Source organism: Siniperca chuatsi, linkage group LG4 (genome assembly GCF_020085105.1).
Source record: "Siniperca chuatsi isolate FFG_IHB_CAS linkage group LG4, ASM2008510v1, whole genome shotgun sequence".
Classification (NCBI taxonomy): domain Eukaryota; kingdom Metazoa; phylum Chordata; class Actinopteri; order Centrarchiformes; family Sinipercidae; genus Siniperca; species Siniperca chuatsi.
The window spans coordinates 12,225,302-12,247,543 of record NC_058045.1 but is presented as its reverse complement, the minus strand read 5'-3'; the positions used below and the strand labels follow the sequence as shown (position 1 = coordinate 12,247,543).

The window sequence follows — 22,242 nt, the reverse complement described above, 5'->3', positions numbered from 1 at the left end:
GACTAAACATTTTAACACAGCATAATGTGTTATGTCTTTAAGAGTCTTTACTCTTTTGTCATTTTTTTGTATGCATTTAAGTATATAATTTTTAGCATCCCTTTCACATTGCAAACATAAAGGTATATGGTATTTTTACAAAAGGGTTTTAAGTTTAAATAAAGATATTTGCTGGTTTAGTCAAGTCAATATTATTTATATTGTCCAATATCACAAATCATTAGTTTGCCTCAAGAGGCTTTACAATCTGTACAGCATACGACACCCCCTGTACATAGATCCTTGATTCACATAAGGAAAATTCTCCCCCAAAATAAACCTTTAACAGGGAAGTGAGCAGCATAAAATCTAACTTTCAAGAGTGTCTTGGCCAAGATAGAAATGAGATGCAAACAAACCAGTATTACCTGGAAATATTAACCAGGAAATGTGTTTATAAAATCATAATATTGTACAAAAGATTTCATCCTAGAAACAAACAAAATATCACTGTAGAACAACTCAAGAACTGTCTAAAACCATAAAAATAAATAAGACCAATCAAAAACGACAACATAACTAATCAATATACTAAAATACCCTTCCATCATTAAATCAAAGTATAAATTTTGTCAGCTGAGCCTGTTTTGTGAAATGTGAGCAGCAAGTGGGTGTCTATGTTTTGACCATGTGTTGCAATACGAAGTGAGGGGGGCAGTCCTTTAGCAACTCTTGAGCAAAGCATAGGACATAGACCATTGGTTGTCATCAGCTACATCATGAACCATATTCCACAGACATGTTTTGCAATTGCACATCCACTACAGTGTATCACTAGGATGGGACACACTTTTTCCATCTTATTAAGATGGATCAAAACAAAGCAGTGAAATGATTACAGTATGACCACTGATGAAATGACAGATTTTTTAGGAATGTGTTCTGGTTTAAATGGTTAGCTTTTACTCTAAATTCTGTTTAGTTTTTAGACTTCTTTGCTAAATCTAAAGTCTAGTTTCAGAAAATCTGATGTGCTCTTGCACCTATTTGTAGGGCTGCTATAAATAGGCCCCTGCTGGCAACACATGCGTGTCTATGATAGGCAGTTACAGAGATTTTCTTCACAGACTCTGGCTCCAAAGCAACACTGATAACATCTCAATGGTAAGTTGGAAAATTTACCAAGTTTTAAGGTGACCAAGAAACACCTGAATTATATTCCTAACACGTACAAGTAAATAGCACGTCTTAAGTTTGTGTTTGACCACTAACAACCCTTCCACAACCTGATAGCGGATCCTATTTATAACTTGCTCCAATGCAAGTACTTTGCTTGGTTAGAAAGGACAAGCATTGAGTCTGAACTGTGTGTTTGGGTTTTGTACAAGCAAATAAGTGTATCTTATACTTTCTGTCATAAACTTCCAACAGGTTTTGTTACCATTCTGAAGTGTTTCTTTTTTGTTCTCCAGGGGTTTTTACATGGATAACACCATTAAATTTGAGCCTTGAACTTTGACAAGCTGTGGACGTGAACACGGAGTAGTTTTATACTGTGGGTAATACATTTATCTCGGATTTTACATTTTTTGTGAATTGCTTCAGTGGACAATGACTTCCAGAAGGCCAATGACTCGCTCTTATTCTGGCAATGGAAGGACAAGCAGCTTCAGTGAAGAGGAGGGCAGCTCTTCCAATGGTCGTTCAGAAAGCCGCAATACTTACCTCTCAAATGTCAGGCCTGAAAACAGGTAGGCAACCTCATCTATAATCCATGTATTTGCAGTGCATGTAAATCTTTGTTTCTTGTGAAGTAGATTTATATTTTTTTAATAGATTTATATTGCATCTGGGTCAGGCAGATCAAGTTAAAACAATCATAAAACATAACTGAACATTTCTCTGCATGTCTAAATTAATTTAGCTGGAAAGACTGAATGATGAAGCTAGTCAAACCATAGATTGTTACTGTATTGTTCAGCACATCACACTGTGGGTCAAAAATCACATTTATCAGTTATGCGTGTTTCTGTTTCTAATCTACAAACCATAAGAATGAGAAAGTGCCCCTTTGTCAAAGAGAAGGGCAATTATTAAAATATATTATGTAGGTGGGTTCCATACACGCAGATCTTAATTAATCAGTGACGTCCCTTCATTTGCCTCCTCTCTAAATAGCTATTCAAGGTATTCTCACTACAGGCCAACGAGGTAATCCATACTTTTGAAACATTCCTCCCAACTAACATCTTAACCACAAAAACTGGTTTACCCCAAGAATAAAACCTACACACGTTCTTAACTGTAATGTAAGTGTCCAGGTTGTCCAGTGTTGCGTTCAGTTTTAGCGATGAACATCGGTTTTAGTGTTGGATTGACAACTTTGTTTTGCTTGACATCTCACAAGTCTCTGTGTCACTCTTTCACACTCTCGTCACTACCAGAAATTTCCATTAACATCTTTTCCTCTTAATTGAGCAAGTCATTGGAATGTACTGCATAGAGGTGAAAATGTCACTGAAATGATACTGAAGTATAAAACTGTCTACTTTTTGAAGGCAAGAAATTGAGACTCTAATGCTTTAGTGTTTGCTTCCAGGAGCACATTGTGTAGCATCATGGCTCAGCTGACTGAGGACATACAGCCTTCCTTTGAGACCACCTTGAAATCAAAGGCAGTGTCAGAAAACTGTAATGTGAAGTTCATCTGTGTGGTATCAGGTTGGTCTGCACTTAACAGCCTTTTTCATTTGTGTGCCTCTGCTTGTCGTTTGTTGGAGTAACTGAAACTTTTCAGTTTGTTTGTGATGTGGAGCGACAGGAAGTAACTAATCTGAAAACTGAAAGAAAGGGTTTCACTTTGAAGGCACCAAAATGAACTGCTCTATTCTTCCTGAGCTGCTACTGAAACACAACATACCACATCATATTCAAGTTTTTTCAGGATGTTGTGTTTTTAACTGCAAGCAGATTGGATGGGTGGGCCCATCTGACAGCAGCAGCTGTTCCCCTGTGTGACACATCATAAACATGATGCAACAGCCTAAAGCACATTCATGCCAAAGCTTCTATACTGTATTTTGTTTACTGTATACGTTCACAAAACTAATTATTCATATAAAAAGATATTTAGAGTAAACTGTATCTTCAGACATGGTCCCTATGAAACAAATATTCATAAATAGTACTTTGTGGCACTAGGAGTTTAATGTTTGTAACCCAGAGGCAATCAGTTCATCATAGTCTATCCATGTCTTTAGGTTACCCAACTCCAGAACTGAAATGGTATAAAGATGATATGGAAATGGACCGCTATTGTGGACTCCCAAAATATGAAATTCGTCGTAATGGGAAAACTCACACTCTCCATATTTACAAGTATGTAACACAACCATGCAAGAGTAATCTATTACATCTGTTCAAATGATTTGAAAAGCTTTTTGGGGGGTTTTGTTGCAAATTTGAACACTGTCAGAGTACCTATACTATGAGATTGATAAGTGTTTCTATTTTCAGCTGCACATTGGATGATGCAGCCATCTATCAGGTCTCAGCCAGCAATAGCAAAGGTATTGTTTCCTGCTCAGGAGTTTTGGAGGTTGGCACCATGAACGAGTACAAGATCCACCAGAGGTTCTTTGCAAAGCTGAAACAGAAAGCAGAGAAGAAGAGGATGGAGGAGCAAACCAAGAAGGGGGATAAAGAAAACATTCAGAAAGAGAAACCGCAGAGTAGCCCAGAGCGTCCTCAAAGGAAGCGGCATGTCCCACCACCAGAGGAGAGGCCAGCAGTCAAGGAGCCTGAAGCTGTGGAACAACTGGGAGCTGCTGAAGAACCTAATGGAGTTAGCGCTGAAGTCAAGGAAACAGCCCCTGTGACATCCAAAGATAGTGACCTGGAGAAGGCGATATCTCCATCTGAGGAAACCTTGGCCAAAAAGAAAATAAAGATCTCAAATGGTGTAGATTCTGGGGTTAACACTAGCAGCAGCAGCAGCAGAACCCACATGATGGGGAATGGAGGTGAAAACTGTTATGATGGAGGATTAAGTTTGGCACAATTTCTGGCAGAGACTCTGCAGTCCCAGGCTGCAGAGGAGAAACAGAACTCATCTCGAGGGGAGAAACCTAAAGAGATGGATATACCTATTGTAAGTGCCAGTAAAGAAAAAGAGAGAGGGAAAGAGAGGATGCGAAAAGAGAGGGAAGAACAAGAAAAAGCACTAGAGGAAGAGTATGAGAGAGAAAAAAGGAGAGAAGAAGAATTGGCCATAGAGAGGGAGAAAGAAAGGGAAAGGCCATTGGAGATGTCGCATACAGTACCCTACACAAAACATGGTTCCGAAGTCAAACTTCACAGCAAGGCTCATAAGGACCACGACCACCACCATATCCAGGCTTCCATTTCCTCAATGCTCCACACAGTCAAAGACTTTTTCTTTGGTAAGAGTAAGAAGGACTCTCATGATCACGTTGAGAACAAGGAGAGAGAGTTTGACCTCTCACCTGCCTCAATGCAGCCTCCTCAACCAGAAACGCCACCATCATTTCGGGTGCAACCAAAGCGTAATCAAGTGTGCAAGCCTGTCACAGAGGATGTCGTGCCTATGGAAATGGATAAACCAAAGGAGCCTTTAGGAACTGTGGATATAGAACAACTGTCAGTGTCGCTGGAGCCGCATGAACATAAGCATGAAGACAGTGTTCTACACACAAACCTGCCACCAGCCCATAAATTGCCACCTGAGAGCATGGAGGAGTCCACAGGGCACAGTGTCGAGGAGGCTGATGATGTTGTGGAGGCCATGGAGGTGTCTGTGGGGCCAGAGAGCAGCGGTCCAGGTGAAGAAATGCCATTGTCGGGGCTTCAAGTTCTCACTGAGGTATGTACACTGGTCTTACAGGGCAGCTGGCTGCCACTTGAGAGTTATATATAAACTGCATTTGTGTGACAAGATAGTACAAGATGAGCTACTTCAGGGCCAAAGCCTGAACTATGACATAGTTTACGCTTTGAGCTGCTGTTGGTTGAAAATGTGGTAGATAAGAAGCACATGACAACTCATAGCTAGCTATGTTATAGTCATGGGACAGTGCGGTACAGTCAAACAATACAACCACTCTAAAACATTACAGTATTATATCAGTGATTAGCGACTGGTGGAGTGAGTCAGCCTGGCCATGTGGTTTTACTGCATCAGCTTCACTCAAGAGCGACAAGCCAAACAAGAGAGTGTGGGAGAAACAGGGAACTATAAGACCTGGACAACTTGCACTTAATTCATGTGGGGGTGGGGGATGTTGTGTATCTACACTGCACACTGTAATATAGGATGGGCTGTGATGAGTGGGACACAGTGCGTCAGAGATCATGATGAAACCTGAATGTCAGAAGAGGTTCTCACGTTACAAACAACGCTTTGCATGACAGGCGGCTGTGTGATGTGGATGAGCGGGAGTAGAGCGAGTTCTGCGGCAGGTCTCAGCATGAAAGGAGGGCCTCCTCACATTGGACCCATTCCTCCTGCCCCCCCCTTCTTAAAATAAACCCCTTCCTCATCTATAGAAGAGGGAGGAAGGCATTACTTGTCATCGCAGTTCAGCTTGGAGAATTGTTTCATGTCTGTTATGTGTAGAGAACTAGGACTATCATGCTATGATTAATGTGCTGTACAGTATAGGCCCATTCAGTAAGAAAGCTGATAGGGATACTCAGTGACTTATCATTTTTGCTATATTCGAGGCTCTGATTTAGTTTAGTTTGACCATTTTAAAGTGATAAGGCTGAAACTCTTTTTTTGTTGTTGCTGCAAATACATGATCATGTATCTTCATCTAAAGCCATGCCTAGGTCTTTCCCCCAAATTTTAAACAAAGACATTCAACAGTTAGACTGAAAACCATAAAATTCTCAGATTTTACCTGCACTCTTTTTAAATGAGATGAATTTGTCTCTGTTGATGCCAGAGTGACACTCATTAAATAGTTTATGAAAAGCAGATAAAGGTGGGGCATGCGATTCTAATCCAATACACGTCTTTTTGTCAAATTCAGCAAATATCTCCTCACGGTCCACTAGCTGTCCGTTCTGTCAAAAATCACTCAAATATTATTGTTAATGTTATTAGAATGCTATTTCTCTTTCTTCATATTTTGTTCAATTTGCCTATTTGTTTAAGGAAAAAGTTGGGAAGAATTTGATGAATTATGTGATAATGTGTGATAATTTCTGAAAGTCTATGTGATTATTTTAACCCATCAAAATCAAACTGTCACTGAAAGTTAGATATTTGTTGTTGCCAATAGACAATAAGATCTCATAATTGATTCAAATCCAAATGTATTTATGAGTTTATGAATTGTTTTGTTCCGTGAGGTTTCATGGATTACTAGTTGGGGAAGGTCAAACCAAATATCTGAACAATGTTCTCTCGATGTAGATGTGACATCTATTTACACACAGAGGTGTAGTGATGACCACAACTTCATTTTTAGACTGAGTGTGACACCAGTTCCCTTGCATTGAAAGCAGCAACTTCTTTTTTTCTTAGTAGTCACTGCTTGCTGGCCAAACATGTTGTCACGAGGCGGCATGTGACTTCATTACTTATCTGCATACATTTTAATGGTGTGAATAGCAAAAACAGGTAGTAAGGGGGAAAACCCAACAAAACTTCTATATGTGGCTTGAAGCTTTACCTATGCATGATCAAATTTCTTTCTTTCAGAAATATCTGATTTTTTTACAATTTCCCATCAACGTCAAGTTTTGTTCTTCTTTGTCAATTATAGTTTGGTTCCCTTAAGAGCTTGATGATTGATCCAAATGTGCTCAACATATTTATGTGAATCATGCATGTTGCATAACTGGTCTCTTGCTGAGAAACAAGTCATTTGTTCACTGTCCAGCAGGTTCTTTCTCTGTGTAAACAACACACCTGTGGCAACAATGTGGGAATTCCCCTGTCCATGTTTCAACATAAGAGTCAGAGAACACGAGCACTTTCAAACTCAGTTTGATGGCTTAAATCATAGACAAAATAGTCAGTAGAAAATGGATATTCGGTGAGGGCTTGATTCAGAAAAATTTAATCTAAAAAAGATAAACCCTGTTGGACCCCTGTTGCATGTGTAAACACTTGGTTTCCGTTACCTTGCATGTGACATGAAGTAAAGAAGTTCCTGAAATAAGTTGACAGGTCATAAAACACAAGAATATATTGACTTACTGTAGTTCCGCATATTTTTTTAACTATTTATTGTTAACCTTTCAACTAGTATTTCATCAACTTTGTTCACAGAGTGACTACAGTGCTCACCGCATTGCAATATCAAGTTTTTCGGAATCTATCACTGTTTGTGCTTCTGTTGATTTATGGTAGAAAAACGTGTCTCATTCTAAAAGTGTCGCAGTGTCACACTGTCAAAGGTCACTGCAGTAAGTTTGCTGTAACAAGCTTTTTAAAAATACTTTAAACTCCTCAACATGACACTGAATGTTTTTTTCCAGTAGGTTGTAAGGTCTCTTTTCCACTAACAAATCACACTCTTAAAAATATTTTGCATGTATAAGAATCAAAACCAGCAGTGTAAGGCATGTGTGTTTCATGGAGTTCATTGTGAAAGACAAACACTGCTGTAGCTGCAAATGGTATGAAGTACTAAAATGCTTTATTTGTTTACTTTCCATCAGGCTGAAGAGAAAGATTCTCAGGTAGTCTCAGTTATCAAAGACGTTTCCATATACCAGCAAGAGCCAGATCAGCTGATAGTTTCACCACAGCCTAATCACCAGTCTGCAAGAGCTGAGTCTTCACCCATGGGATATACATCTGTATTGCCACAGACCCAAGTCCCTTGTGAAGAAAAATTCTCCCCCACACCCACACTCACTAGTTTGGCAGAAAGCTGGACTCCCTTTCACAGTGTTATCTCGGCATCAGATAGCCACGGCCTTGGAGAAGAATCCACTGAAACATTGCAAGAAGAGGAGATGAGTGTTGATAAGATAGGCGATAAGATAGGCAAAGAAGGTGAACCTGACACAGAAGAGGACTGTTCTTCTGATAAATTATGTAAGGAAGAGAAAGCTGAAGTGAAATCAAACCAAAAGCCATACCCAGATATAAACAGATCTGAGATTACTGAATTAACAACATCTTCACTGGAAGAGATAATAGAGCCATGTGAATCTAAAACACCAGATCAGGTGCTTTCACATCTGTCTGCTGTGGCAGCATACTGTGTGGAGAGAGATAATGTAAAAGAAGAGACTGTATGTACTTCATTGCTTCAGGAAATGAATGTAGGATTTCCGCCCACTGCGGCCCCAGAGAGTTTAGAGATGGGTGGCCTAAAAATACAGCAAGAATGCGCTACTTCTGTAGCAGAGGAAAGCACAGAAGTCCCCACTCTCAGTGCCATGCAGAGTGCAAACTCAGGTTTTAGAAATAGTGGAGAGAGAAGTGAATTGAAAGAGGTATTGATTTCTGCTTTAGAGAACGATTTAGACATTAACTTGTGTAACAATCTAAAAACACAAGAGCAGGTAACCTTAGACGGTGAGAGCACTCAAGCAAGGAATGAGAGTTTACAGTCTGAAGTGGAGACAGGAAAGAGAAATCCAATGAAAGTAGAGGAGTTGGATGAATCAAAGAGCCTTTCAGTAACACAAAACAAGGAAGGTAATGCTAATGTTTTGGAGGAACACAGTAATGTTGCACATCAAGACAGCAGTGAGAGGCAGCAGGGTTGGCCCTCAGAGAATATTCCACAAATCCAGATATCTACTGTAGAAGACACCCCAGATATTAAACCAACTGTTCCACATGTAAACCCAAATGAACATTTTATAATCCCAAAAATTGAAATAATGGAGCCTGAGCTCAAAGAGTGCACTCTGCCACTAACTATTTTAGCACTAAACAAGCAAGAATCAATGCCTGCTGCTTTACAAAAACATGATGCAACTCATGCGTCAGCGGTAATAATCCAAGACCAGAGCGTGGCTGATTCTCCAAGCTTGTTCCCCACACAGAAAGGTATGCAGAATGACTATAACCCCTCTCTTACTGAGGAAGTAAAGGAAATTGCGCAATTAGATGACAAGACAGAAATGTTTGAGCAGGAGCAGCCACGTGTGAAAAGCAGTGAACAGCTCCCTCAGATGGACTACGTATCGATTCCTGTTATAAATGTTTCATGTACTGATGACAAGGAGGATGCTGTAAATGTGAACACCCATGTTTCAGATACACCACAGCCTTTGGAAACTGTGGTGCCTTTGTCTGTGGTGCCACCAATCTCTGTTACTTGTCATGAAAGGGATTCTGGACTCAGACTGCCCAGTCAAAGTGAGTGGACAGCAACAGAAACTTCAGCTACCCTGCAAAGGGGAATAAAGCAGGATGTTGACAATAATATGACCACTAAGCCTGGAAAAAGTCAAAGTAGAAAACAGAACCTAGACGAAAAGGCAGAGAGGAGTATAAAAGAGAACACTCCCTCTATGCTATATAAGGCTCTAATACCAAAGGTTGGTGACAATGTGCCATCATTCAGTAAAACAACAGAAGACAACATTGTCCCTGAAATATTGAAGACAAAACCCCAAGAGGGCAAGATTGAGAATTCTGTGTCTGTTGAGGACTTCCAAAGAAACAGATCGCCTGTCGAGAGACTCTGCTCTAAACCCCCAACACATGCATCATTGAGTCCTGCCAGTCTCCGCAAATTCATGTCCAAAGCTGCTCCAGACTCAGACAATGAGGCTGTGACGCCTGTCCCGGTAATCACTGTGGGCGACCGTCCGAGTGACAAGGCAGACGAAGATCTAAGTGGAGGCTCAACACCAACATCCCTCTCCTGTGAAAGTAGTCCCCGGCTGAAACGCAGAGACAGTCTGTCACTCATACGCTCCGCCACGCCTGAGGAGTTGGCCTCCGGAGCTCGTCGCAAAATCTTCATCCCAAAACCTAAAGAAGATGGAGAAGGAGCAGTGGTTGGAGCACTAGATACTCAAGGCAAGAAGGAGACCCCCTACATGTCACCAAGCCAGGCTCGCAGAGCAGCGTTACTACAAGCTCCCACGGGACAAAATACCCCACCAATGGAAAGGCGCTCTCCGCTGCTGAGCCGCAGAAAGGTCACGTTGGAGGTGCCAAAAGTTGTGGAGGAGACTCCCACAGAAGAACCAGTCAGCACCAAACTAGAGGAGAAACCAGCTGAAAAGAAGCTGGACCCTTTGAAAGGTAAAGAATCAATCACTGAGTCCTAAAAGATGGATTTTTGTTTTTATCTTGTGAAGATATTATGTTGTGGGAACAAGTTCTGCATGTTTTCCAATAACGGCTTTATCAACTTGTTTGCACAACAAAATATCTTGTTTACACAATAACTTACTTATTATCTTACTTAACTTATTAATATAAACCATAGAAGTTATATACAATATGGCTAAATAGTCAGGCTCTGTATAAAGTAAGTAGGTGTTAAACAGCAGTCTGCAGTGTAACATATTTGACCTGTTTGATTCCACTTTTTCGTGTCGTTTTCATGAAATATCACAATACAAATGGTTCTGTGAAATACTTTTTTGTTTGCCAACACATAAGTGTGATAAGTACACCAGTGCTTGAGGAAGTGGAAACATTAGAAAGTCTCCTCTCTCCAGTACAGTATATATTTACTTTGAGCCTCTTGTTGAGCACCCTCTCTCTCATGCACCACCAGCTCCACAGGTCATCCGTAAGATCAGGGGAGAGCCGTTCCCAGATGCCTCCGGACACCTGAAGCTGTGGTGCCAATTCTTCAACGTGCTCAGTGACTGCACCATTAAGTGGTACAAAGATGAGGAGGAAATACTAGAGGTGAAGAGAAGGTAAATGCCCTTCTTGTTTTCAGTATCAACACTACTTGAACCACCTGTAACACAAATCAACAGCAATGTCACATGGTGTTCAATTTGTTGTAGGTATTAACATTATTACATGTGACTTCTTTTCGCTGCCATTATTTTGAGGATTTCTAGCCAACATGATTAAAATGGACAGGCTCCAGATATGAAACAATAATACTTCATTTTTATTTGGGCCTCAGAGTGCATCCCATGGCCTTCTGTCATTCTCACATTCTCACTGCAGAGACGTCCAGCTCATGTGACTGTGAACCCTCACAGCTGTGACACGGGGAGGTGAATCTCTGGCTAGACACAGAAACTGTAACCTGACACAATATTTTTCCCATCTCCGGGGGGCGTTAAAAGTCTATATATGTGCTACTGGCTGCTGCACCAGCACTGCTGCCACACAGTGTGACCATTTGTCTCACAGTGACACCTTGTGGGTTGTTGTTGAATAGGTTAGGTGCATCAACTTGTCATGTTCACAATGATGTGTTTTTCCCTTTTTTGTCCTCAAGTGGAGGAGATGAAAGCCAAGTAGCACTGGCTGTTGTTCTAGCATCCAGCCAAGACTGTGGAGTATATGGCTGTTCGATCAATAACGAATATGGGACTGACACCACTGACTACCTGCTCAGCGAAGACAGTAAGATACAGTATGCCTGGCGAAATCAAGTGTTCAATCTAAATCTTATAATATCAATTGTGCTTTTATGAGTCTTTGTCTGTTTTCTATTTTACAGTTCTGTCTGAGATACTACTAAGAGATGATTTGGAAGGTACATTTTTAGATATGTACCATATCAGCCTTTTTTTGGTACATTTTCTGTAAATTACTGCTCATTGTAAATATCTGTTTTTGTTTTCTTTTAGTTGGAGAGGAGATCGAGATGACCCCACTGCTGTTCACCAAAGGCCTGGCCGACTGTGGCAACTGGGGTGACAAGTACTTTGGCCGCATCATGACCGAGACGGTGCACATCGGGGAGGGCTGTGCTCACAAAGCCAGCAGAGTGAAGGTCATTTACGGCCTGGATCCCGTCTTTGAGTCTGGAAGTGCTTGCATCATCAAAGTTAAAAACCCCATCGCCTATGGGACCAAACAGGAGAGCAACCTTACAGAGAGAAATCTAGAGCTTACAAAGAAAGTGAGTAGTGGATTTACTGTCTAAGAATGTTCGTTAAATTGCTCCCAATAAATTCCTAGTGATTATAATTGCAGTACATTAATCTTTATTAAATTACTTGCGTTGTCAGGAATGCAAAGTCCAAAACATGATTCGAGAATACTGTAAAATCTTTGCGGCTGAAGCAAGAGTTATCGAGAACTTTGGCTGTTCACTGGAGTAAGTACCACACTTATTATACAGTAGCTCTGATAATTGATTCCTGAAATGTACAACACTGCCTGTGATCAAGCCACAATTTTTTTTGTGTTGCCCACAGAGTGATTCCTCAGTATCTGATGTACCGGCCTGCAAACTCTGTGCCATACGCCACAGTGGAGGCTGATCTCAAGGGTGTCTTCCTCAAGTATTGTATGGTGGATCCTAAAGGCAGGCTGGTCACACAAACTGTTTCTGAGGTGGAGCAGAAATGCAACACCTTCCAGCACTGGATCCATCAGTGGACGCACGGCAATTTGCTGGTCACTCGGCTGGATGGTAAGACACACATACAAGCTTATAATGAAAGCAATCATTTATCTATTTGTGGGAATAATAATATTAATAATCCTCTGTGATTTATTTTTGCAGGTGTTGAAACGAAGATCACAAATGTTAGAGTTGTGACCAAGTCAAAAGGGTTTGTATCTAAACCAGTACATGCAAATGTTATTTGTTTGTTTTGTATTAGAATAGCTGAAATAAAAAGTTGACCCCTGTGTTTCAGATACCAAGGACTAACAGAGTATGGCTCTCCTGAAGTATTCGAACAGTTCTTGACACACCACCAATGCAACTACTACTGTGGACTTCTTGGCCTGCACCCACTTAAGTCTATGGATAGTCTTCAGCAGCCCACCAAGATGAAGGGTTCCAGGAGCCCCCTGCTCAACCGCAAGTTGGGCTCTAACAGCCCACAGCTGCAGCGGAAAGGACAAAGCCCTCAGGTGTCTAGAAAGGCAAATTCTAGCCCAAAGGTGACTAGAAAAGTTCAGGAGACAGAGGACAATAAATCAGACACCAAATGCAAGTCTGCAGAAACTGTTCTTGAAATGAGATAGGGAAAAGTGCCTCTTTTGTGTCAAGCAAGATTTTATTGCTTTTAATGGTTTAGTATTACCTGTTTCTTTCCAGTTACCAAAGCCAGCAAGGACTTGTAATAGTTAAAAATAATAGTTTGTTGACCTGACTTGTCATAAAGAATTACTGTGAATTTCTCAGTTAAAAGGTTTATGAAAATGTTTGGAGCAATGGGCGCAGGGTTTTTGACCTTATAGCTCCCACGCTTAATTTAAACAGTATGAAAAGCAACACCGGGCTACAATAGAGTTGACATAACACTATTAAATAGTTTGAAACACTTGCCTCAGAGTCTTATCAGCTCTATGAGTGGACAAACAACTCTCCAAGCAATATTTGTCAGCTCAAATCAGCCATACTTCACGCAATAGAATTTGCAGTGAAGTTTTGCTCTTTTCTTTTAATGAAGAGATGTTTTAGTGGTTTGATTTAAAGAATCATGGAGAATAAGACCACAGCCACAGAGGGGGTTGAGGTAATGTATGCATATGAAAGCTGCATGTTCATCTGTGATGTACAGTATGTGTGTAGGGCATAAAGTTTATTTTGGAGATGTTATTTATGGTTTGCATTAGAACTGCCTATGCAGAATTTATTTACATGGCAAGGTCAAAGATGTTTGTGTGGACTTTGTTTTTGGCATTACTTTTTAGTAGTTTTTGAGTACTTTGTATCCGTTGTGTCTGTGTCTTTAATCAGTCCTCTTACAGTATTTGAGAATATGTGCTGGTGCATGCCACAGTCAAAGCAATGAGCTCCACACAGTTAATTAGACCTGCCCTATGGACTGTGGGATAAAAGCACACTGAACAAAATAACCAAAAGGGCAGGCTCAGGACTTTCAGAAGCCTTTTGATCACTAAGTAAGGCTCCCTGCAATCACCCTGAAATCTGTAAAGTTTTATGGCAGATTAACCAGTAACCAGACCAATCTTAAACATTGCCTATTTCTTTCTTATAAGTTGTAAAGCCAGCATGGACTTGAACATAAATTAGAATAAGAATTTGAATGAAAACTATTCAGTTATCTCATGAGTTTGCACAGATATTCATGGTTAAATTCCAACAGGAGTCACTTGCCTTTGACAAATAATAAAAAACTGACAAGAAATATTTAGGAATTTCTGTAATGGATTATTGGTTAATGATTAATGAGAGTCTTGAAATGTGTCCAAATAGCCACTCTTAAACTTCAGCTGCCATTACTTAAAAAACTGTAATTGTATGATTGTTTATGATAGAAAACCCAAATTCTAAAAGATGTGAAGTTGAAATATTGACCAGCAGATGACAGTGAAAACACTTTAATGTTAAGGTGTGGTGTCATGCAAACAAACTGTTGTATTGTGTTTATGTGTAAATACATATACATACATACATATAGTCAAAGGACTGAATATCTAAAGTAGTGTGCAGTAAAAATTATAAATGTGGGAGTGAATATGTGAGTGAGTAAATGAATGAGTAATTGAGAAAGAAGAATAAATGTGTTTACAATGTGTGCTGTCGTTATGTTATATCATGTCAGCTAATGTTTTTTTTAAATAAATGTAAATGCATAAAAGCATAGTTCACATTTTCATAGTTTTTTGGGTTTTTTTTTCAAAAAGTATGACTATGTATGTATAATTATCAATAACATTATGAAATAATTTAGTTACTCAATTTTATTTGAAATATTTACATTCATTGAACCGCTGATGCCTGAATATTTCCTGATTTCTGGTGTATATCTTAAGGTGTGTCCTTTTAATCCTTGGTTTTAAGTAAAAGCCCATATCTCAAATAAATTTACAATATAATACATGAAAGATATATTCAACTTTAAAAGATATGCATATAGGCTTTACATTTTTATATTAACTGTGACACAAATATACAAACATGGAGATACATGTAAATGAACTACAGTATAAAAACAGACAGTGATATGTATTCTTCTTCTCTAGTTACAAACTGCCACATCAGGAAAACCACAACACTGACAACATTTAGAGAAAAACACAGAGACGTTTGCTACTGTGCTCCACGATCCTTCAAATGAGATGGTCCCATTGCTTACAGTGCTGCAAAAGAATTCAATTGAGGTGTAAGTTCAAATAGCCCCATATCACAGAGAGATACTCAACTGCACATTTAAGAATTTGTTAACCCTGTGAGTCACTGATGTTTTCCATAACATTTTAATACAGTCACCGGAAAGCAGTTTTGTAATGAAAATGTACATGCTTACCTTCCAAGCAGGTTTTCACAGCAAGTTTGTATATTTACATCTGTGGCATTGAAAGCAGATACCTTGAACAGCTCCACACAGTCAAGTGGGGGAACAAAGAGGATCCCTGAGAAATAAAGTGAAAAAGCTACTCAGTTACAGTACAGTAGGAAACAAGCTAAAGTGTGCTGCCAGTTCAATTCAAAAGCTCTTACCTGCAATGCAAGCATTGACAAGAGATACACAAGTCCCGGTGAGCATAGCTCTCAACACCAGAGACGAGACATCAGCTCTTCTGGATGGGCATATGGCGGCTATGAGAAAAGAAAATACTCTGTGTCAAAAATCATTACTGAGAGAGTGATGATTAAAAAAATATTGAGGATGGGATGATCAAATACTCACATAGGCCTCCAATCACAATACCCAGTGAGCTGAAGTTGGCAAACCCACAAAGAGCATAAGTGGTGATTATTTCTGATCGGACCTGAAATAAGAAAAAACTAATTCATGTAACGTTATTTTGCGTTTCCTTTCCATTTCTTGTGCAGTGCTCATGAATTTATCCTTGTACTGTAGCACACCCACACTGACAATATTCAAACTCCAATTTAAAACATTTGCTCACAGATATCCACTGTATATCATCTCCAATAAGTCCATTGAGTCTGTTGTTCTTCAGCTTAGATAGTTTCTCATAGGCCAAAAACTCATTGAGGAAGAGCTTTGTGCCAATTAGTTCAGCCACAATGTAACTGTCATCATATGGTACTCCCATCATGAAGGCCACAGGCATGAACACATAAGAGCAAATAATCTATGAACACAGAGAGACTTAAGTTTAGTTGGATATAGACTCACTTATTAAATTTACAGTACATGCAAGCAAAATCTGTGAAATGTGTGTATAAATAAATATATGTGTCCGAATAATTAGTTATTTTGTATGATATTTAATTGTAAAATATCATCAAAATAACAAAATACTATTATTCTTTTACATCTACTCGTTTTTGTTTTTGACAGGGATTGTCATAAGCTCTTATCTTTTGACCACCTGCGCATTTTTGGATAACCCCTTTGATATTACACTTGTGCAAAACGAATACATCTAATTTAAAAAATCAATAAAAAATATTGCACATTATCAAAATGTCACACTTAAGTTATCAGTCTTTTGCTAAAACATACCTGAAATGTGATTGAAGGATATCCCACCATACCTCCAAGCCAACTCAAAGCTTGATTTATGAACCCAAAGATGGCAAGAAAGGCTATCAAATTTGCTGCAATGTTAGCAACAAGACCAATTGAAGCAGAAGCTCCGCTGCTAGCAGCCTCCAGAATGTTCTGTTCATCTCTAAGGAGTTTTTTTAAAAAAAAGTTATTTAATTCACATAAGTAGAAAAATCCTGAAAGGGAAAAGAAGAAATTAAGGGACAGATATACCCACCCACAAGCTATTTTGATATTCTTCTCTGACTTGAAGGGACTCTCCTCTGTCTCTGGGTAAGAAAGTTTGGAGATGGCCAAGGCACAAGGAGCAGCCATCACAGAGGCTGATAACAAGGAAGAAGCATCGATCTGCAAAATACAACGAAATGTCATCTAATTTGGGGTGCTGTGCTGTGCTAAAATATCTCCACTGGCACTCCCCAGAATTTATTTTAAGGCGCTTCTCATTGTTTTCAAATCAATTCACTGCCTCATTCCACATTAAATCACTGGCCTCACAGTTTATGTTCTGAACAAATCATTGATTTGTGCTGACACACACATTAACTGTTCCTCCCTTCAGGAACTAAAGCCTGTGGCAATGCTGCATTTTTTTATAGCGCCAGACTCGGGAGCAGTCTCCCTCTAAACTTAAGAATGGGCACCTAGCTTATAAAGAAAACTCAAACCTGCTTTTACCAAGAAACTTTGTCTTTTGTGAAACACATTCTGTTGCATCTTTTTATCTGAAATTTGCTGTATAAATATAGTTATTGTATGTATTATGTGGTGGTATGAAAACAGCTTCATCTCACCCCAAATGAGATGAATGCCCCCATGACACTGCCTGCAATTGTTGCAAATCCGCCAGTCAAAACAGAATGGATCTCAGATTTGGTCATGTCTTTCAAATAGGGGCGGATCAGTAGCGGAGCCTCAGTCTGATAGTCAAAAAACATGGAGCAAAAATAAACAGTAATTGTAATTGTAACTGATTTGTTTATGTAATCATAAAACTAAAGTACAGAGAGAATCGAGCTCATGAAATTTCAAGCAAAATGTAGTCAGAATAGAATAGTGTCAAAGATAGTGTTGCAAAGACATCTAGCTCTGCCCAAAGTACCTGCCCAACAAATATATTGCCTGCCACACTCAAGGTCTCTGTGGGAGAGGTTCCCATCGTTATCTGCATAACCCATGAGATCTGCATGGGCAAAAACACATGGTTCTTGGTCATAGTATGTTACTGCAGGCGTAAGCAATATACACCCAGACCTACAGGAAGCTACAATGCTGTGAGGTACAAGTTTGAACCTTTCTTTACCTTCAGAATGAGCCACTGCATTATCCCTAAAAAGTAAAGGACTGACATCACGCTGCTGAAGAACACAACAATAGGCAAAGCCTGAGGAAGAAATCAAAACTAAAGTTAAATACATTCAATTTCAGTAACTTAAATATGGACTCCTAACTGCATTATCTACTCATCCACTTACTTGAAAGGCAAAAATGTCGGTCAGATCCCCAAAAACAAATTTTGACCCTTCTTTGGTATAGTTAAGGAATGTCTGTAGATTTAAGACAAAGAAGAAACATGGCTTATATTATTTCAAATTATTTCTTTCCTCAATCAGTAATTTATGGCACAATTACTTATTATTTAGATTTTACAATAGGAAGTCATGGAACAAAAGCAGCAACATAGAAGAGACAGCAGGCACATTAAAAAGTGATTAACAGACCACCTGCATGTGCGTACACTACACTAACTTAACCCTTGGATGACCCAAGAATACAAGTGAACAGCCTGAAAGATAAGCATATGATCCACTCAGTTAAAGAATATTATGCCCTGGTAGATAAGTAACACTGTGTGCTATACAAGTAAAGTCTGTTGTGCAAACAAAGAGCTTCAGGATCACATATGATGTGACTGGTTAGAAATGCTGGATCACACATTTCCCAGTACTGCCAAAATGTAAATTTTGGATGTTATTAATATAATACAAAATGGATGGTATTTGCAATCAAGGTTCCTTATAAAATAATTGGTTTTATAATGTGGTTTTACAGTGTGTACCTGTTAGTGTTATGCTTGCTAATGATTTGAGAGTTGCATGCTGAATGTGTGTGATGTCGTTGGAGGAGGAGGACTGGAGCTGAGCTTGTGTAATAATCATCCGTGAGTATCCTATTATTATTCAATATATTGAGGTCACACACGTGCCTAACCTTTGGCCTATACATATGTGTTTCCGTTATTCTTGGTAGAATACACCTTTTCATTTGAACAGAGTTTATTTTAGATAAGGAAAACATCCAAGTGTAATACCTGCACTTGATGTCCAAGCCATCGGAAAGCTATGAGTCCGGGCTCTGTTCTTATAACAAAAATGCCAATACAGAACTGCAACCCGAGGCCCCAAACCACAGGCCTCCATGATACCTAAAAAAAAGATAAAAAATAAAAAATAAAGTAGTTACACCATTATCAGGGAGTCTGCATAAAGCCTTATGTTATGACAAGGAAGCACTTCTGTTTAACGCTAAGATAATAGAGACACAAAGCCAAATGATATCCAAAGTCTCAGCAAAACGGACCACAGATAACTTGAGATAACGCCCAAGCATGTTTCGAAACAGTTGTCACCACAGGAATTAGTCATCTTTGAGCAGAGTTAGTGGTTGACACAATGCAAAACTCACCGCTGTCCTGTGTGCTGACAAGAGGAATATAAGCACGATGAACATGCACACTCCTCCAAATGAGATAAGCTGCTCAGGACGCTGGCTTGTGTCGAAGATGATCCACGCCACAAGCAAGGCCACAACCACTAAGATGAAAACCCTGAAAAACAATAAAACACACCTTCGCTCATGAACAGATTCCATTATGTGTAGTTCGTTATAATACAGATGACAACGCAACTGAAAACAAGGCATCCACTCACCATTTTATCCATTTCAAGTTAGATTTAAAGCATCTAACTGCGGGTCTGAAACACTGACTGATGCTTTCTCCCTTGTACTCCTTCAAAAGTTCATATGATTTAATGACAACAGCCAAACTTGTTAGGACTACAAGAGCGATGGCCCTCTGGAAATCCAATACACAGGCTGCAATGAAGTATGCCACATAACCTACAGAACAGAAGGGTGCTTAATCAAAAATCATTGTCTATATTCACATGATTATTCCTGTCTTGTCATAGTCTTCAAAACAAATATCAATATCAAATTGTGCAGGACACGACCATTGAATAAACTGCTACTGATTGTAAAATTTTAACGCAAATGAACAGACTTTTGATATTACCTGCTCCAAGTATGCCCAGCACAATGTATTTGAAGGTTTTTAAGTGAGCCTTGATGTAATCCTCTGTGGCATTAATTGGCTTGGAAACGTGGCTGAAGTACAGGACAAATTAGAAGTAAGGTCTAATTGTGCACTACTGTCCTTTTGAGTGAATAAAAAATACAGTGGAAACAAAATCAACATTGCACCTGTTGTTATGACTGCACCCAGAAGTATTGCACTCCCAATAAAACAATTACTATTTTTGTTTTACAAAATGCAATAACTTGAACTGACGCACCTTAAGTATGATCCCAATCTCTTTTTAGTCTTTCTAGACTGCCTTTTGACACTGCTAGTATCTGTAATGTTGTCCTCCTAAGAAAAGAAGGCTTTTTACTTTTTTTAAATGATCATGTTGTACCATTTTCTTTAAAAATGAAATGTGATACATACCTCTATTTCAAAAGCCTGGTTGTCCACACCATTTCCGTCAGCGTGGGTTATATTTTTGAGCTGAGCACTGTTGGTTTCCGCTGAAAAACACAATCATTGTTCACGTCTATGCAGCAGCCTTTGGTAAAGCATGTTCAACTTTAACAACCAGTACTGCCAAACAAATAACAAGCTGTGTTTCTATGTACTCTGTGAGATAAAAGAAGTCCACACAAGAGTCCTCCTGGCATATCTTGTGAAGAATGGTGCACAAAAATACCAGTTCACAACTGCAAAACAAACAGCTTATTTCAAGGAAAAACAGAGCTGATGGCTTACTCATTGTGCTTCCTCCTAACCCCGGCTGTCAAATGCTGTGCTGTAAAATACACTGTGGGAAAATATACTCTGCCCTCTATGAAACACCTTATTATTAATTAACAGACATGCTGCTCTGATCTGTCTCAGGAAGCAACATTTGATCAGACGTGATGTTGATCAAGTCTGACAAATTACGGGAACAACAGGTGTGAATTCTTGCTGGCAAATATGAATTGGGTCAGACTTTGAGCTTGTAAAGCTGATATTTGATCATACAGGGGAATACAAAGTGGATTAATCATGAATGAGTTTGTGGGAGGTGTGCTCCACCCATACTTTAAGTAAGTCATAAAATGTCATGCTTAGTGCTCTTATTTTTAAAGAAGGATTTCTAAAAATACATTTCTCAGAAGCATGTAAATCAACAACATGATGAATAGCACATTTACTTTCGTTTCTAAAGTAACTAAACATCTTGAGAAAAAAACATTTAGATTATGGTGGATGCAAATATTTTCCCCTTAGATCCAAATTTAAGTAGCTCTCATACAGACAGACATACAGGTATATTATACTATAAATTATAAATTATAAATCTTTGTTTGTGGCAAATGACCCTTCACATTTTCAAAGAGGCTACAGTGGACAAACCCATTTTACATGACTAGAATAGAAAGAACTAGTTATGTTATGTGGAATTTACCACACATTACTCTGATAAAGATAAGTATATGAACTATACTATATAACTATGTGAAGTTAAATGCTACCTTGTGTGCTGTGATACACACAATGTCTAATTAACTTGTATTTTTATGACAGAATCTCATCTCTTTAAACGATTCTTTTAAAGAATAAGTATGCTAAGTATTTGCTGCAGAATCAGATAGCCTCGAAATCAGTTAAAGCTGTTATCTGGACCATTAAATATATTGCAGTGCAGTTTGTACTTTACTTCAAGGGTAATGATTCATGATTGGATATAATGGCAGCTATTTGTTCTACTCACTGCTGTTCAAATTTGATCTTGTCACACACAAAATAAACTCTTATCCCTCATGAAATGGCATTTGTCCATGGTTCATAACACTCAATGGGGGCTCAGTCTGTCTGAATGGGTATGATAAACATTAATTCTTGTTTTTAAAGTACAGGATTTTTGTATTCGCTAAGTTTTCAGAAAGCCTTGCAGACCATGAAATTCATTGGCAGATGTTAATGACCTAATAACAGATTTTGTAGCATAACATTAAATGCCTTGGTTCAATGACCCAAGTTCTTTTTATGTACATCATCAACTTGTTTGCCAACAGACTGAATTTGACCATTTAGATGTGACAGTCAAAGCTGTGACGACTGTGAAAACACTTGTGGAAGGATGACTGTAAAGCACACAATACAAAAAACTCCTAATTTAAGCAATATTAAACTTAATATATGCAGTATCTCACCATTCAGTGTGTCCATTGCTACCTTTTAATCTTACTTATGTATGAATGATTCTCTACAAATTAACAAATTAAAACCTATACATAAAATAAATAGCTTCCCAAATGTAGTTTGTTTCATCTCTCAAATAACATTCGGCTACCTTGCTGTAACCACTGACTATACAGTGCATCTGGAAAGTATTCACAGTG

General features: G+C 38.9%; 2 protein-coding genes across 5 annotated transcripts; one reads left to right on the top strand and one right to left on the bottom strand.

The window, feature by feature from the left end:
- Positions 1-810: 810 nt before the first annotated feature.
- Positions 811-14,708, top strand: alpk3a (alpha-kinase 3a). 4 transcript variants are annotated; one of them, XM_044192076.1, is made up of 15 exons: positions 811-1,143; positions 1,585-1,730; positions 2,158-2,190; positions 2,579-2,700; positions 3,240-3,357; positions 3,496-4,861; positions 7,672-10,228; positions 10,710-10,857; positions 11,397-11,524; positions 11,622-11,657; positions 11,752-12,026; positions 12,136-12,224; positions 12,325-12,542; positions 12,636-12,684; positions 12,772-14,708. In XM_044192076.1, exons 1-15 carry the CDS (start codon positions 1,075-1,077, stop codon positions 13,103-13,105), a joined length of 5,688 nt encoding a protein of 1,895 aa, XP_044048011.1. In that variant the 5' UTR covers positions 811-1,074; the 3' UTR covers positions 13,106-14,708. The 4 variants fall into 4 exon arrangements, with proteins under 4 accessions (XP_044048011.1, XP_044048013.1, XP_044048012.1 ...); XM_044192078.1 differs by having other exon boundaries at positions 1,452-1,730; XM_044192077.1 differs by lacking the exon at positions 2,158-2,190.
- slc28a1 (solute carrier family 28 member 1) lies at positions 14,413-20,834 on the bottom strand. The gene is made up of 18 exons (XM_044192080.1): positions 20,621-20,834; positions 20,303-20,382; positions 20,148-20,224; positions 19,868-19,959; positions 19,503-19,692; positions 19,258-19,399; positions 18,884-18,997; positions 18,048-18,119; positions 17,876-17,956; positions 17,675-17,755; positions 17,367-17,492; positions 16,790-16,920; positions 16,528-16,696; positions 15,965-16,153; positions 15,742-15,823; positions 15,552-15,650; positions 15,358-15,463; positions 14,413-15,190 (listed from the first exon to the last, which is right to left on the bottom strand). Exons 1-18 carry the CDS (start codon positions 20,622-20,624, stop codon positions 15,070-15,072), a joined length of 1,956 nt encoding a protein of 651 aa, XP_044048015.1. The 5' UTR covers positions 20,625-20,834; the 3' UTR covers positions 14,413-15,069.
- Positions 20,835-22,242: the final 1,408 nt, after the last annotated feature.